The 16,822-nt window shown below is 40.8% G+C and overlaps 1 protein-coding gene across 1 annotated transcript; it reads left to right on the top strand.

Moving 5' to 3' along the window:
- The first annotated feature begins 1,082 nt into the window (after positions 1-1,082).
- kiaa0232 (KIAA0232) lies at positions 1,083-16,685 on the top strand. Its single transcript, XM_084344657.1, has 8 exons — positions 1,083-1,358; positions 5,077-5,651; positions 6,138-6,278; positions 7,986-8,055; positions 8,170-8,254; positions 8,386-11,764; positions 11,957-12,065; positions 13,538-16,685. The coding sequence occupies exons 2-8, from the start codon at positions 5,415-5,417 to the stop codon at positions 13,552-13,554; spliced, it is 4,038 nt and encodes a 1,345-aa protein (XP_084200783.1). The 5' UTR covers positions 1,083-1,358; positions 5,077-5,414; the 3' UTR covers positions 13,555-16,685.
- Positions 16,686-16,822: the final 137 nt, after the last annotated feature.

Genomic DNA, 16,822 nt, shown 5'->3' on the forward strand with positions numbered 1-16,822 from the left:
TCGGTCTAAATAATAAGCACCACCCCCAACCTTTACACACACACATACACTTAGTGGTTAGTGGTAACCCAGTGGCTTTGAGAGGCAGGGAAAAGTAGCTGGTTCAAGTTACAAGATCTTACTGTACTACTGTTTCTCTTGAGGAGTAGTGGCACTATAAATAGTACTGTGGTAATTGTAAAATCACAGTTGTAGTAGAAGCAGTTAATAGAGGTAGACTAACAGGAGCAGCAGGCCTACTTATAGTAGTGTTGTTATTCTGATACTAAATAGATACAAGTATGCCTGAATAGATTTATTTTTCCTACCACATGGACAGTTATGATGAAGTGTGTGTGAGAGCTTGCTTATCCACTATAAGTGATTCCAAGAAATGGCATTGATACAAATACTTTCTAGCTATGTGTGTGAAATCCTACCACTTGTAATTAAGCATTCAGTCATACCAGAGAAAGAGTATAACATTTCCACAGAAACTATTATAACAAGAATGTTAAACTCAAATGAAATAAAAAATAAATCGAAAATCACATTCAGTTTGGTTACTTTGTCAAGATTATAATTAAAACAATTGAATTTTATGTAGAAAATAATTACTGGTTCTGTCTGCAGAGTCATACGAATGGCAGAACTGCACAGAAATGTTATTCCTGTTGTGGTTTTAATTTACAGGCCTAAACGTGTAGATTATGTTGGTTAGCCTCTGTGCGTAGGCTGTGTTGTATAAAGCACAACTAATATCATATGAAAATACCACCACCACTGAAAATAATAATGACACTGTAAATAAACAATTTTGACAAACTAAGACCATATTAGAATTTGTAAAACCAAATTTTTTACAAATTCCTCTAAACTTGAACTTAGAAGAGAAGATTTAATCATCAGTTTAAGGTTTTAGTGCTGCGTACAATCTGCTTACAGTCATTGATCATTATACTTTAGTTTCACTACAAATGATAAGAGTACTAGTTGGGCTTCTGATGCAATACCCCGGCGGAGGAATCAAAAATATACCAATAGGACGGGAGAGGTTCGCCTTGTTGCCTAGATACGAACGCGGAGGGTGACACATTCGGGAGGCCGTCACTGAATGAAACTGGCTTTGCGGTAGCGGACATTGTGGGTCTACGTATCAAGTACCACTGAGGAATGACCTTCCTCCTGCTTGAGCCGGAATGTCGCCAGTTTCCTTGACGCTGTTGAAGAAGCACTGGATGTGAAAACAGCGCCATTTCTGTCGGCGTCCATGAACGCGATGCTACCGCAGCGGATTCCAGAGCTCGAGCTCGGAACGGCAGCGGGAGAGAAATAGCCGCTCCCCTTTCGCTGCTCCTCTTTACTTCAGCCCACGGCAGGTAAGTAAACCGGCGAACCGGCTGGAAGTTTTCTTATGGCCTAGCAGCAGTTTTGTACCTGTTCAGCGTTTCATGTTTACTCAGCTTATTCTTTCGCTGTATGACGATATGGCGTACATTTTTGAGAGGAAAACGTCTGACAGTCCTCTGGTAGCCTACCGGGGCAGCTGCTCCTCCTCCCCCTCGATCACAACAACAATCGTACAAGAAAGCTAACGTTAGCTAACGTTTATCTCAAATTGAAATTGACTTCTCTGCTATATCCTATTGACTTTTGCGTATTTTGGTGCTACGTGTCCGACTGGAAGTTCAGACCTGGCCTAACGTCCGCGTCTTGCTGTTTGCTAGCTAACTATTTAATGGAGAACCGTCAGGGCTCTAATGTCACCGTATAGAAGCAGCCTCCGTTCACCTGCCCGACATACCAAACTGACGTTAGTCTTCGCGTTAACATTGTGATTAAATTAATAAACGGAAACGTACAGCGTCTCAACTGAATGATACATGCTCGGTAAACGTAAATATAATAAATTGTCTTATGACAGGAGACGAACAGCTCTCGGTAGCCAACTTAGCTAACTTAGCCCATTAGCTAAAGGTCGGTGGTCCAGCTAACCTTGCCGTTTGACTGCAAAGTGACGCTAGTTAACTGACGTTTACACCAAAAGTCAGCGTAACGTTAGTTGACACTTAAGCTGTTACAAAGTCGTCGACCCTGTGCTATATTCATATAACTATGACATTTATACTTTATTTCAAATATCGTCACTGGCTGCTCTGTAAGTTGGTTGCATTGCCGCACTAGATAGCCCAGCAATGTAATGTTAATGACAAAAATGTATATTTACATAACGTTGTCAATACACCTAAAGTAAAGCGGGTCACAAGCAAGTTAACAAATTGTCGCTGTCCTTTCCATGTTAGAGTAATTGGCAGTAAGACAGAGTTGGTATGTGAACGGTGCAGTCAGGAGCTAGCACCGGGGCTAGTGTGCGTACAAGAAACAGCTGGGTTGTAGACACTGGTCAGCCATATTTAGCAATTATCGATGAAGCTAGATAACCTTTCGGCTATTGTCCATCTGCATTTAATTAACCAACATAGTGCTTTTCTACGAAAGGGTTATGACTGCTGTAATGGCATGGTTCATACTGCAAAGCTTCTTATCGTGCCCTTTTGACGTCTCTAACGGGTAACCCATAATATGCCACTGTTGAGTGACGACCGGGCTAGCCAATCAAATCGGTGCAGCGTCCATTTGCTCTTCACGTCGGTTTCCTAATCCACTGCTGCCATATGAAACGCAGGCACTTGACAGCAAGCCTGCCCAGTGCCCACACAGTTACACTTAACTGCTGCAGTTGCTTGTAGTTAGTTTTGTTATGGGCTTAAATCCAAGATATATTCGGTGTTAGTACTCGTAATTCAAACTATTTAGCTTTTGTATACTGTGATCGTAATAGAGGGAATAATAAGTTGAACGCACTACAAGGAACTTTAATATGGTTATGAAACGGTCTCAATTTAATACTGATGCCTCCGTATGACATAGATAAGCAAACAAGAGCACCAACAAGAAGATTGGTAATTTCTATATAGTTTTTCTTAATGCCTGTCATACTAATTTTTATCGCAGAGTGCTGAGGATGAGTTAAGATGTCTCCCAGCCTGCAGAAAGATGGTGCTCTAGTCTGAGACAGTGGCAGTGGCCGAAATTAACCTTTTGACTCACTGGCCAAGTTGACTGGTAGATGAAAAAATTCACCAGCCAAACTTATTTTTTTACCGGCATGAATAGTAAATTGCTTTTATTGTGTGACACATGTTTCTCTTAGTACATTAAAAAAAGTAAAAAAGGGTTGTGGTTAAATGTACTTAAAAATTCATTACTATGACTCTGATGTAGCCACCTCATATAATGCTGAAATTGCAATCGATATCACAATCTGATGATCTGTTTCTTTGATGACGAGCATGCCCAGTTTCCAAGTTACACCACCGAAAATGCCTGAAGTTACAGGCAACAGGATTTCACATTATGCAGGCTAAAGTGATGGCTTCTAAATCAGACGCTCTTCCTTAATCCAGTTATTATGCTGAAGTAAAACACAGCATGCATCTGTTTTCGCTGCTTCTCTGCATCAAGGTGTAGGGAATAATAATAATAATAGTAAAAAGTAAAATACAAGTAACAGTCACATTTGGTGGTTGTTAGACAAGGACGTTATATTTTAATCTTGACACAGTGTTGGAGGTGGAGCCCCATTCATTCCTATGAAAGCTGCTCAGTGGCGTTTTGAAGCCGAAAAAGCTTGACTTCTGGGTATGAAAATACCTGGATCTTCTGTGTTGTGTGGCGTCAAAAAAATGTGTTCAAAGTTTTACAGACGATTCTTTCACAATGTTAGCTTACGGGAAAATCTTTTGGGCTGCACTGCGTCATGTGACGATGTAATTACATAGTTTGGCTACTACGAAAACTGGCTTCAAAGCCTGGTGCTCTTCCTGGGGGCTTGGTGCCAGATGGCAGTAGAACAACTGGCTTATTATGTAACATTTTATACTGGCCTTGCTACTGAGCTATCAGCCTATCAATATGAAGACACAATATTTCCAAAGAATGTGTATAAGTTTAGCTTTAGTTCAACAAAATTATTATTACTGAGCAACCTAATCTGTTAGCTGTGGGATACATGTAACCTAGGTGTCATATGGTTATCGTCGAACGGTAACGTTTCTAATGCTATGTTTATTTTATTTTACCATTGTCATACTACAGTTATTGATGCTACATAGCCACAAATGGATACATTATCTCATTGTTAAACATCTTAAAAACAGCTGTGTTCTAAAGGAAAAAAATGTGTTGTGCCTTTCTTTCATTTGCTACTAAAACAAGCACACACTAGCCAGATCAAGATCTTAAGGACAGGAGGCTGTGGTTCTCATGTTGCTGTTGTCCACAGGGGCCGCCAGAAACCACAAATAATCAAGTTCCTTGTAGCTGCTATAAAGTAATAATGAGTAAAGTAGTACTTCCTCTTTTAAGAGTATTACATACCCTCACAGTAAGTCCAGTGTTACAGAATTACATGATCATGACAACTTCTCCTGTCACATAGTTCTTGTGTTACATTGCATTTACTGAAGGGTCATTACACAAACAGACTTGAATAACTTGGATGCTTTCACATTAATGTGAGAGGTCACTTTGTAGTGAGTGTGCTGTATTTTGAGGTGAATGCACATCACCATGGTTTAAACCCAAGCCCCTGGTTGAGTGTGGTCAGTAATTCTTGTTAACCCGTTTATCACTTTAAAGAGGGCTTACAACCATAATTTGTCATGATTGTGGCTGCTGTCTGCATTATTTAAAGAACGTACTCTCTCAGGAGCACATTTGCTTGTTGCTAAGCAAGGCAATGACCAGTCATTAAAAACTTCCTTTGGGATAAGGAACAACATTTATGAATGATCTGTCAACACTTGGCTTCCTATTTCTCTCCCTTTTTAAAATTCAAGAAAATATAATTTCCTTTTCCAAAAGCAGTGAAATGTGTTAATGCATTTTTTTAAAAAGAGCCTTTGTTACTTGCTGTTTGGCTCTGTGGGGGACATGAATAAGATCTTTGACCACATCTTTGTTTTTTCAAATACTTTGCTTCAACATTGAAAATGTTTCAGAGAAACTGATGCATGCATGCTTGCTCTGTTTCAGGTTTTGCCGGTGAAGTAAGACGTAGCCCCAAAATGGACCCCTCTGACTGAGACGCAAACACGTCTTGTGTTTTGCTCAGCAGCTGAGATCTATCAGCAGCATAAGCCATGCCTGACGAGTAAAATCCCCTTTTTTGCTCAAAGCAATAAAAAAGAAAAAAAAAACATCCTACATGCCTCCCCATGTAGAGCCCCTTCAGTGCATCCTGCTGGAGTGACTGCCCCCTCTTCCCAAGGTTCTGCCTCGTCCTTTCTGTTTACCCTTCTCCACCTACCACCCTACAGTAACTACCTATCACAATGCTGCTCCACCTGAGAATGGCCAACACCTGAGGTCCCATGCGTCCAGTGAGCACCGATTCAGACGGTCCTGCTCCTCCTGAAAACCTCTCTTGCCCCTACCCCCTCGTGGGCCCCCTGCCTGCCTCAGAGATGTCCTTGCTCCAGTCGCTGGGTCCAGTGCAAAGCTGGCTTGGCCAGGAGCTTGAGAAGTGCGGGATTGATGCCATGATTTACACCCGCTACGTCCTCAGCCTCCTCCTGCATGACAGTTATGACTATGACCTGCAGGACCAGGTGGGCTCCCGCATCCTTAAAGGGATTTTTCTAGTTAAGTCAAAAAGCTTAGAAAAACTATTGTCATTGTTTGTGTATGCACTTTCAAATGAGTGGCCAGTGGTCTTTATTCAGAAAGGGAAGTTAGCGTGTGAATATAATGGCCTCGTTAGAGGAAGACATCAGTTTGCCAGGAGAGGTTAACAATGGGGCTTTTCTTTCACATTATGGCACTGTACCACCACTGAATAATTCCTCATTTGATTTCTGTACTTTGTCATCACATTTATACATATGCAGTTTGTCATCTTTGAGTACAAATTGTTATGGTATGCATAGATATGTTTATGCACAAGTTATAATTCTTGTTATTTTTATATATATATATATATATATATATATATATATTTATATATTATATATATATATTATATGGTTTTCCCACGTTTTACTGTTGGACCCTAGTTTGTCCTTTATGACTGACTTTTTTTGCTTTGTGTTTGAAAGGAAAATGACATCTTCTTAGGCTGGGAGAAGGGAACTGGGAAGAAATGGGGCAAGAGTAAGAAGAAAGGTGGGACCGACCTGAGTCTTGAGGAAATGAAGAAGCAAGCTGCTGTGCAATGCCTCCGCTCTGCATCTGATGAAGTAAGCATCATTATCATTCAGCTCGATTGGTGTAATCCTGTAATTTTCATGATGTTTATGAATGGTGTTAGTCAGGTTACACAATTCATATTTAAACAAGCATAATTTTTTTCTGTAATGTAAAATAAACATGAACCTGAATCACTTTCAGTTTGGAGGACTGCAAACCATTACTATGTTTGACCCGTATTTTATGAAATGTTTGAATGAAAAGTATTTTGAATACAGAAGGCAAGAGGTTGTAATTGGTCTAATTATGGCAGGAATTTGTTACTGTAGTAGTTCTTGTTGCTTGTTAAGGTGCAGTCATGCAGATATTAATTGCATAAATCACAGTGAATAGACACTGAATAAAGCTATGTCAATGTGGGAGGCTAAAGCATTGAACAAGGGAAGATCTTCATTGTAAATGCATCGTCACCTTATTTGGCATGGTTGCCTCACCTTTTGTTAGTTTGCATAGAAAAGGTTATTTTAAGGTCAGTTGTTTTAAGTTTTTCATTGGCATAAAAAAATTCTGTCCTCACTTATAATGCATGACCTTCAGATGAATGTCATTTGCATTGAGTATATCCTGGAAGTATATATATTTTTATTCCATAACTTTGTGTAAGTGAAAAGGCTATGGAGAGATTTGCTGGCATTTAAGTCTGTGGCCGATAGTAGTAACTGATGTGTGAGTTGAGAATGACACAACATAAAGGTGGAGGGAGGGTAGGGGGAAGGGTCTGCAAGGCAAGAGGAGGAGTGTTGAGCTCCTCTCTGGGGACTGGACTCTGCGGTCTATTTTTTAACCAGCACACGCTGCACAGGATTGCACCAGTGAGCAGCAGAGTCGGCCGGCTGTCAGCTGACCGGCATTAGCACAATGATGCAAGAGGAAACACAGGGCAGAAGCAAACTTTACTTTGCTTTTCATGAGGTGGCATGGTAAGGGATATTATTTTCTGGAAGAGTGAACAGGAAATGAGTGAGCTAAAGAGTCTGGCAGGACTGGTACTGAGGAGAAGCAATGCTGTGATTTGTTTTGTGGCTATTTGCTCTGACAGTGCCTACTTGGTCTAAGCTAGCGTTTGAAAATGGTTGTCTTGTTTATATGAAACCCTTGTTGTTTATGTTTTCCCTGTATCCTTGCTCAATTCAAGAAAGCAGTAAGCTAATCAGGATATGTAGTAAATGTTCAGTTTATCAGAACATCATGAGGCAATCTCCTCTACTGTTGCTTAGCTCTTTTTATTTTTTATTTTTTTTGAAAGCTTTTCTGCACCATAGCTAAATATAGCACAGTCATGGCTGAGCATGCCTAAGCTCTCATAAGTCAGCTGGCTTGACTTGTGTCAAGCCCGTGCCTTTCATTCTTTCTTTTGGGTCACATTAGGGGTCAAAGTAGCTTTTGGGAACTTTGGATTCTTACCTAAGACTTGTGGCTCTCGTCAGTCATGGTATTTGGAGTTGGAAATAGAAATGATTCTTTTTTGTTCTTACGTCAGGGAGTTTTTTTTGTTTTGATCAGGTATCTCCTGCTTTATATTTATGTTTGTATGTTGGAATGTGCTCAAACTATTGCAAATGTTGTTCAAGTTCAAAGTTTTATTTGTCACATTTACAAGTTTATGTTTGCATCATTTAATGAAATTGATATCAGCTGTCCATTGTATTCATTTTGAGTTCCCTAAAATCGGTTCTGTGTCTTTCTCATTGGTACAGAACTCTGGAATTGAAAGCCTGGTTGAAGAGCTTTGCTCTAAGCTAAAGGACATCCAAAACAAACAGAAAGGTTTGGCTGATATCCATTTTTAAATATGTTTATAACCCTTTGATTAAAAGACATTGAAAAAGATGAATAACAACTGCTTTTATAACATGATTTAATATCCAATGTCTTCTACAGAGGAAAAACAGATTCAAAAGAAATCTGATGGCTCCCAGTCTCCAGAGCGAGCTGAGTCCCCCTCTTCAAAGGACCAGGTGGAAATGTAAGCTGCAACATGGATATTGTGTATCTATGAATATGTGTGGCTATAGAGCACACCCATATTAATTTACTACTTTCTACTGCTATGAATGCATTTAAATCAAGCGTCCTCTCTGTCTGTTGTGACTGCAGGTATTATGAAGCCTTTCCTCCTTTGTCAGAGAAACCTGTTTGTCTCCAAGAGATCATGACGGTGTGGAACAAGGCTAAGGCCTGCGCATACTCAAGTTCATCATCCTCTGCAGCCCCACAGACCAGCACAGACACCTCTTCCCCAAAAGATTGCAACAGTGAAGGCGAGGCTGCAAAGGAGCGAAACCTCGAGGAATGTGGTACCATCACTACTGTGACCAATGAGAGAGGCCAGCAACGACGAAACAAGAGGGAGAAAGAAAACCGATACCATGGTGGTGCAGCAGTGGAGGAGAAGTCTACCATCCACTCGAAGAGACAGACAAGACACAGATCTGAGGGCAAATACAGACCCAGATCCTGGTCTTCTGGCTCTAGTGAGGCGGGCTCAAGCTCAAGTGGGAACCAGGGTGACTCCAAGTCATCTAGAAGCAAGGCAGTTAGAATAAGGCACAAATCCAGGGAAGCTGCAAAGAATAGGAGAACACGCAACAGCGGGCAGGTAAAGCTTCAAGTGAAGGTAATCGACAAAGAGGATCGAAGAAACACAGGAGGGAGCAGCAGCAGTGCCACTGGGGGTGCTGCCAAACAACCACAGCTATACAAAAAGGGGAAGAGACCGCTTAAGGAGATTCGTAAAGATCCAGGCTGGAAGGAAGCGAAAGAGTCCGGAGTTGAGGCCAGAAACAAGAAGGAATATATGGAGGAGCCACTTTGGTACACTGAGCCCATCACAGAGTATTTTGTACCTTTCAGCAGCAGGCAAAGCAAGCTGGAAACAAAATATCGAAGCAAGATGGAATCTCCTGATGGCTTTGCTTTGTCAACCGACATGGAGAGGTTGCCAGAGAGAATCCAGGGAATCTGCATTGCCAATGAGAGCTACCAGAGAGCATACCTAGCAGCAGGCTCATTTGTGGATGGGCACTTTGTGGAAGGGCCTGGCGAAGCAGAGGATGAAACTGCTGAACTCACTGGGACCTCAAGCTGCCCTCAGCCAGAGGATAGTAGAGATTTAGATGACAAGCATCTGTCTGAATTCACTCACTTCTATGAAGTTGATATTTATCAATCCATATTGGATACTAGTGCCTCAGACTCTATACAAGAGAGTCGGATCTTAAGCATGATTCGACAAAAAAGCAAAGAGCAAAGAGACGTTGAGGCAGAATGTTGTTTAGTGTTAGATGGCCTTGAGCAGCAAGGGAAAAGTGCAATACGGGCAGACTCACAGGAAGCTTCGGGATCTGTTGGATTCCTCATGGAGGATCTAGAAAACATGGCTCAAGTGTGGGGATGTTATTCACCATCTACTTCAGAAGATATAGATGGAGAAAGCTTCGTAGGAGACTCACCCATTCGACTCTCCCCCCTTCTTGATAGTGGTTCATTCACCCTGAGCAAGCTGTCTGGAAATCTGGAGGAGCCACCTGTTCCTGAAGCGACCCTTGAACCATCTGGTTTGAACTCATCCTGCTTCTCTCTTTTTGAGTTGCAGTATGACAGCCCCACTTTTCCTTTTCCCCGCGACTCACTCACCATTGGTCACGAAAACAACACAGATTCTAGTAGCTGTCTCGATCCACATTCTAATAAACAGTCTCGTTTGCTAATATGGACCAAAAATAGTGCCTTTGACGAAACTGAACACTGTTCTAACCTTTCAACACGAACTTGCAGTCCGTGGTCACATTCAGAGGAGACTCGTTCAGACAACGAGCAAGGAAATGTTCCGACAGAGGATGCTGCTCAAACTGGCAATGAAGAGATTGATTGTATGATCCCGCCTCTCTCTGGAACATATCTGGAGGATGAAATCTTGGATTTTTTGCAAGAAAACTCTGGCCGCAAGTGTGACGAGGTCAGTGTTACTACAGGATCCAATCAGACCTTCACCAAAAAATCTAAATTGGAGTCCATTTGTGGTATAGCGTTGGAAGAGGATGAGAGTAAACAGTACAGCACTGGCATGTTTTCAGACAACACAAACCAACACAGTGATGACTACAGCTCAGGGATAATAAAGGATATTTGGACTGCAATAGGAGATGGCAAATCTGTAATTTCTAGGCAAGGAGCAGAAAAAACAAGTGAGGGGTTATTTGCAGATGAGTCAAGCGGTTACTGCTGCAGTTGTCTGGAGGTGCAGGCAAAAGGAGTTCCAATTCAGGGACCTCAGAAAAAAGCAGTGCAGCGGTCAGAGTATCACCTTTGGGATGGCAAGAAAGAAGAACAGGACTTAGCCAAAAACAAACTCTCAAAGGTAGATGGTGGGGACTACATGACTCCGTCCAAGCCCTGGGACTTGTGCTCTGACAAGGAGAGTACGTCATTCATCCTAGGAGGGGTGTATGGAGAGTTGAAGACACTAAGTGGTGATAAGAATTGGGCTGTTCTGCCGCCTAGTGACACCCAAGAAAGCCTGCTACAGTGTGCCGCTGCAGCTGCATCTGCTTCCAGCTCAGACATGCTAACCATCACTGGCACAGATGTGTTCATGAACACTGGCAGCTGCTTTGCCCCTGGGCACAGGCCCCTGTGGAGGCCTCTTGTGTCCTTTGGGCAGAGTGACCAGGCCATTAAAGGAGGCGGAGATGGATTGAATAAGGGATTTTCTTTCATCTTCCATGAAGATTTGCTGGGATCTTACGGAGGCTTGCATAGTGAGGAGCAAGGTTTAGAATACCCGTTTGCATCCTTCAACCTGAACAATCCCTTCTCTCAAGTCCTCCATGTTGAGTGTTCTTTTGAGCCTGAGGACATGGCTTCGTTCAGTCCAGGGTTCAAGCCCAAATCTATTCTTTGCTCAGACTCTGAGAATGAAGCCTTCCACCCACGAATATATGGCATCAACCGGACGCAGTACAGGGCCATCCGCATTTCCCCCAGGACTCATTTCCGACCAATATCGGCCTCAGAGTTGTCTCCTGGTGGAGTGAGTGATTCAGAGGCTGAGACTGACAAAGAGGAGATGAGTTTTCCCGTCCTTGCGCCGGTGGACGTCTTTGATGATCCTCAGGCAGACCTCAAACCTCTGGAGGAGGATGCAGAATGTGAGGGCCCTTATTACGGGAAGTCAGAACTGGAATCTGGTAAATTCTTACCCAGATTAAAAAAGTCTGGCATGGAAAAGAGTGCCCAGACCTCTCTGGATTCACAGGAGGGCTCCAGTACCCTCCTGCCAATCGCTGAGCAAGAGATTTGCTTAGACTGCAAAACGGCAGCAGCTGCCTCAACTGCAGGTGGAGAGACAGACCTCTCAGTGGACAAGATTCAAAAGGAGGAATCTTCAGGAGAAAAAGAGTCCTGCTTATGTTCACCAGCAGGTCAGATCCCAAAGTATGGGATTGCTTATGACTTTGTTGGAGATCTGCCAGAGGTGAGCGTTCCTTAAATGTATCCCCTAATATTATTATGTTATGATAAGTGTGCTCGAGAATTTCACAAGAATATTGGCCTAACCACACAGTGTTTCATAATCCGTCATCAGCTGTGAAATGGGTTCCACCTGTGATGTCTCAGACCACTGTTTACTGAAACATGCTAACCACTTCTCATTTGTCTTGTTTAGTTCCCTCTGTTAAATGTAAGTGGACAGGGAGGAGCTGGTAACCAGCAAGATGAGTGCTGGTGGCAGAACACACTCTGTTCCCCCCTTTTCCCTGGATCTCAGTGTACAGGTAAACCTGTTCTCAAAATCATATTGTCAACTCTTAACAGTTTCCTCGTAATACTTTTTTGCAATACATCAAACCAGTGACTCAATTGTTTTTGTCCTCTGTATCAACACATTTATTCTAAGCGTTGAAGTTATTAGGCAGCATACAACATATTGAACTTTATCTACCAGTCCTGAACTACAACAAGATTCGCTGTACATATTTGTTTAAACACACAGCAGTGGATAAAAACGGATCTTTCCCCAGACCGTGGCAAACTCATTAGCCCAAAGTTGTTACTTAAGTAGTCTACCACTTGGATGTCCAGAGCTGATCAAGACATTGTTTTAATCTAATTCACCAGCAGAGGCAGAGTAACCATCAGCTCTGCCTTGTATTTGACCAATATATTTTAGGGGAACCTTGTATCTAAAGTGCTGTTTTTGATGGAAAGCTGCATTTGAAATTAAGTGTAATGGTCATGGATCCACACTGACACTCAACTCTTCGTAGATATTCATCAGTGCTATATAATGCTATTAATAAATTGAAATTAAAATCATTTCATAACAGCTACAAAACCGCTCTGAAAATTCAACTCATTAACAGTTGAAGTTACCAATATCAAAAATTGCAGTAACAACAAAAGCCTGAATGCAAAGGCCAGAAATATGTAAGCGTATTTCAGAGTAAAGCTTGAAACAAAGGAAGCCAGGAAGGAAACGAATAAATGCTCCATTTCCTACCCAGAAGATAGCCAGCCCTGCTGTAATACTTACCTTGTGCTCTCTCATCTTGCCTCAGATGTCCAGGTTGTATTGCAGATCATTAACAGTAAACATAAGAAAAAAGTAGCAAGTTATACAGCCTACACTGTCATGATGTCACACCTTTTCCAGCACTAAAGTCATTGAACAGCCATTCAAAGCAGTTAACATTAGTTAGCTAAATTGGCAGTAACGGTGCAGATTTGCCTTTGCTCTAAAAATAACCCTCTGCACATTGACATGTCGCATTAAATGTAATATGCTGCTGGCATTAAACAGAAATGTGAGACCCATCAGCTTTCGTGACACTAAAGGAGTTACTCATGGGAAAAGAAAGGGATTGGCCAAATATTGACAAAGTGTTACGACTCTAGAGACAGAACTGCACAGGTTTAGCCACCAGCTTCAGCTATTAAAGCCACCAAATTTAGTCCACTATCTCAATAGTATCCCTATATTTGGTAACTGCAGAATCCCAAGAATGATTTTAGCAATAAAGCTGAAATTTGTAATTAGCTCAGAATCTGAAGGGTCACAGCAGGACAGCTAACAAACAGTACCAAGTGTCTAATAACAGTTGTGAAGTTGGAGCCCTGTAGAACCTGTTCAGTTAGAAAATACAAGATGGAGGAGGTAAAAGAAGCTGCAATGCAGTAAACAGTCAGATGCAGGGTGGATACTAGAATGTGCAACAGTCTGATCGTTTTGCCTGACTTCTCTTTGCAGGGAGCAGCAACATTTGAATACTCCAGTTTTGCAGAGGACACCTGTCGTAGAGAGGAAATCTTCCTCTCCTTTTGTGACTGGACCTCTACCAGCAAAGATTCAGGGTCATCTCAGAGCTGGAAAACCTAATGTAGGCGAATTTTCTGAGACACCCCTCCAAAACCCCCACACATAACCCTGCTGGTTTTCATTTACTAACTTAAAACCTTGTGTAATCAATCAGATCAACAAAAAATGAGTGAAAATAGGAAAACTCAAAAAATATGTTCTGTCTTTGAGTGATGCCATGTGCGGACATACATTTTAGGCATTTTAGAATTTGTTTCATTTGATTCTTCTGTACACTGGTCCTCATTCAAGTCTCACAGTTAGGTAGTAGGGACAATCTTTTGTTCTATCCACGTCAGTTTTGTTCCCACCATTTTGCTTTTGAACTAGGATACTGGTAGTTGGTGGTGTCTGAATGGTTGTGCATGTGTGTTCGTCCAGCCAGTCTCACTCCTCTTTTTCTAGTTGAACCTAATGTTGTGTGCAACAACTGCTATCGCATCCTCTACTTTCCATCTGGTGTTCAGAAAGATAATACAAGGATGTTGAGATTTTGGAGTTGTGTAAGAATTTGAGAGTTTAATTTAAATAGTTTGGACGACTTTCTGAATGTGAAGTAGAGAATGTGTGCAGCTTTCTTCTAAATATCCCTAAATTCCCCATGTGTGAAAAGTTATCATAAATGAGTCTGATTTTTGAATGGTGATAGTCTTACAGAAGCTAGTAGTAGACATAGTATGGTTTGTGAGGCTAAAATAAAAAAAATCCTTTAAAAAAAAAAAAAACAGGAAATCAAAAGGAGTTTTGTTGGAAAAAATACTAATAATCTACTTGAAATGCAATGCTGTTTAAAGAATTGGGGATAAAAAAAGAAAAAAAAGTTTCTGTTTTGGGGTCAAGACCCATTAAGAAAAGACATAACTACAGCCATTTCTGCAGACATCTGTGTTGCAACTGAATGAAACTTTGTTTTATTTTTTTGTAATTTCTATGGTACAGACTATTGGTGCTATAAATATGTTCAAAAATATTTTGAAGTTGCAGTTCCATAATATGGCTGTGATAAGTAGATGGCATAGCCTAGTTTTGTTTGTAGTCCAGACAGTCAGACTCCATGAATATCTTTTTGCGAAAAAATTGTGAAAAGAAGAAAAAAGTTTTTGCCTGATCGCGGTTCTTGCTTAATGTGGCTTGGTTTTTCTTTTAAGGTAACCTCTTAGTTGTCAGGCCTGTTACAGCTGAAGCAGAAATACCTGCAGGTATTTAAATTTTACACATCTTTTCAGTTCATTGTTCCCAGGCAGAAATGACAAAATCAGCATTGACTGATAGTTAATTGTTCATGCTGCAAGTAAACAAATATATAATAAAACAAGTGGAGGGGTGATGGTCAAACCAAAAACATGGCATAATTACACTAAGGTACAAATGCTTTTTTTTTCATGAGGTGTGTTTTTATTTTTTGGTTTACAATATATCTTGTTGAAATATTGAGTAACGTCTCACTGTGTGTGTGTGTTTGTGTGTGTGTGTTGACAACAGAACTTGTGAAGGCACTGGTTCAGAGTGAGTGAACTAGAACTTTATCTCAGAGAAATGTGAGTGTATGCAGAGACATGCATTCACAAAAAATGAAAATGCATAAATGCGCCCTAAATTTGAAACACACCTGAACAAATGAGCTATAAAACCTTTTAAGGTGTGGTTGAAGTGGCCCTTTTCTGACCTGTGCTTTGAAAATGAAGCTAAATTAAACCCTCTGCAGAAAAATGCATTGTGCATTTCTTAATACCTGCTGTTTTTTTTTTTGTTTTTGTTTTTTTAATTTTTCAAATAGGTTATGAGGACAGTATCAGGGTGACTTATTTGTCACATGATACTATGAAACTGAAGCACAGATAACTAAAATCATCCCTCCATTAATGGTTTAATAGAGTATGTTTGCAGTGTGAGCAGACTCGCTGTAATGCACTGTCGCAGGTGAAGGTGTCTCTGTTGCGGGCATGGCTTTGGAAATGGCTTCCTCATTTAAAAATGCAAAGATTGTATGCAAAGGCCCAAGGTTTGTTCAATCTAATGCCACTTCAGTTGAAAAAGGACCCCACAGTAGCTGATTGAAAGGTACTCCAACTTCAGGGTCTTGTCACCTTTCTTTGACAGTCATCAGACACTCAGGAATTTTTTAATATAAGCATACTGCATAATCTACACTCAGACCTGTGACAGTGCATTGAGGCATTAATGTAAAACCTTTGATTGTAGAGCAGAAATTATTGACAGAAGTTCTTTCCAAGCAAATCACACAGGTGACTGTCTTTAATTTAGAGCTTTAGTTTTAGGGGAAAAAAAAAAAAAAAGAAGTAAGCCATTGTAGATTGCATAAGCAATGCGGAGGGGAATTCAAGAGTCCTATGCAATACCTTGGCGCATGTAAACATTCAAGAATATATGGAGAAAAGTCATTCAGTTAATTTTGCATGTTGATTACTTTTGATCGAGGGACATCTGAGTAAAAAAATAAACAATGGAATGTCTCTGAAATGCAGCATGCAAACATCACACTCCATCTTTTTATGTTGGATTAAACAAAACATTTTGGTTTAAAAAAAAAAAAATACAAGTGAGGTTAAATCAGTGATTGAGAGAATGTTATGACTGTGTGCATGAATCTGTGAGTGAATGTGTGCAAGAAGCTAAGTGACATAAAGCACTTACATGGGAGTTGAAAGGAACGCATCACACCTTTCTCCATTTTAATTCTTCCATTTTGATAGGCTGTTTGAAAAAAAAGAAAAAAAAAAGTATGACGAGAAAATGCATTCAGTGAGGGTACATGCATTTGGAACGACACTGAAAGGGGTCGCTGAGTTTCGATTGCACTGTGGTCTGAAGAACATATCCAGCACTGAAAACTTTTGAGTTTTCCTCGTCTTTCATTCCCACCTAGATGCTCCTTCACCCTCCCCGTTCCTCTACGTTCCTAAAATCCCATCTGTCCCGAGTAGCTCTGTTGTTCTAATTTCATGTACACCCTGAGTAAATTATTTTGTTTCATTGTGGATTTTCTTAACATCTAATAAAGGAATAAACCAAACCTCAACCTGTGAAGTTCACTGTCTTTTTTTGTTGTTGTTGTTGCTGTCATCTATTATTTAATGCATTTGGCCAAGTGGAGACTACTGAGAGGAAGCAAGAGCAGTTTTATTTTCAAAATCCACATCCCCATAGTGACACTAG

This window comes from Pagrus pagrus (assembly GCF_965226575.1).
Source record: "Pagrus pagrus genome assembly, chromosome: 22".
In the NCBI taxonomy this organism is placed as follows: Eukaryota; Metazoa; Chordata; class Actinopteri; order Spariformes; family Sparidae; genus Pagrus; species Pagrus pagrus.

Coding starts and splice junctions, on each gene's coding strand:
- kiaa0232 (XM_084344657.1), top strand. CDS start 5,415: ATGCGTCCAGTGAGCACCGATTCAGACGGTCCTGCTCCTCCTGAAAAC. Junction 8,056..8,169: donor CATCCAAAACAAACAGAAAG/GTTTGGCTGATA, acceptor TGTCTTCTACAG/AGGAAAAACAGATTCAAAAG. Junction 11,765..11,956: donor TTGTTGGAGATCTGCCAGAG/GTGAGCGTTCCT, acceptor TGTCTTGTTTAG/TTCCCTCTGTTAAATGTAAG.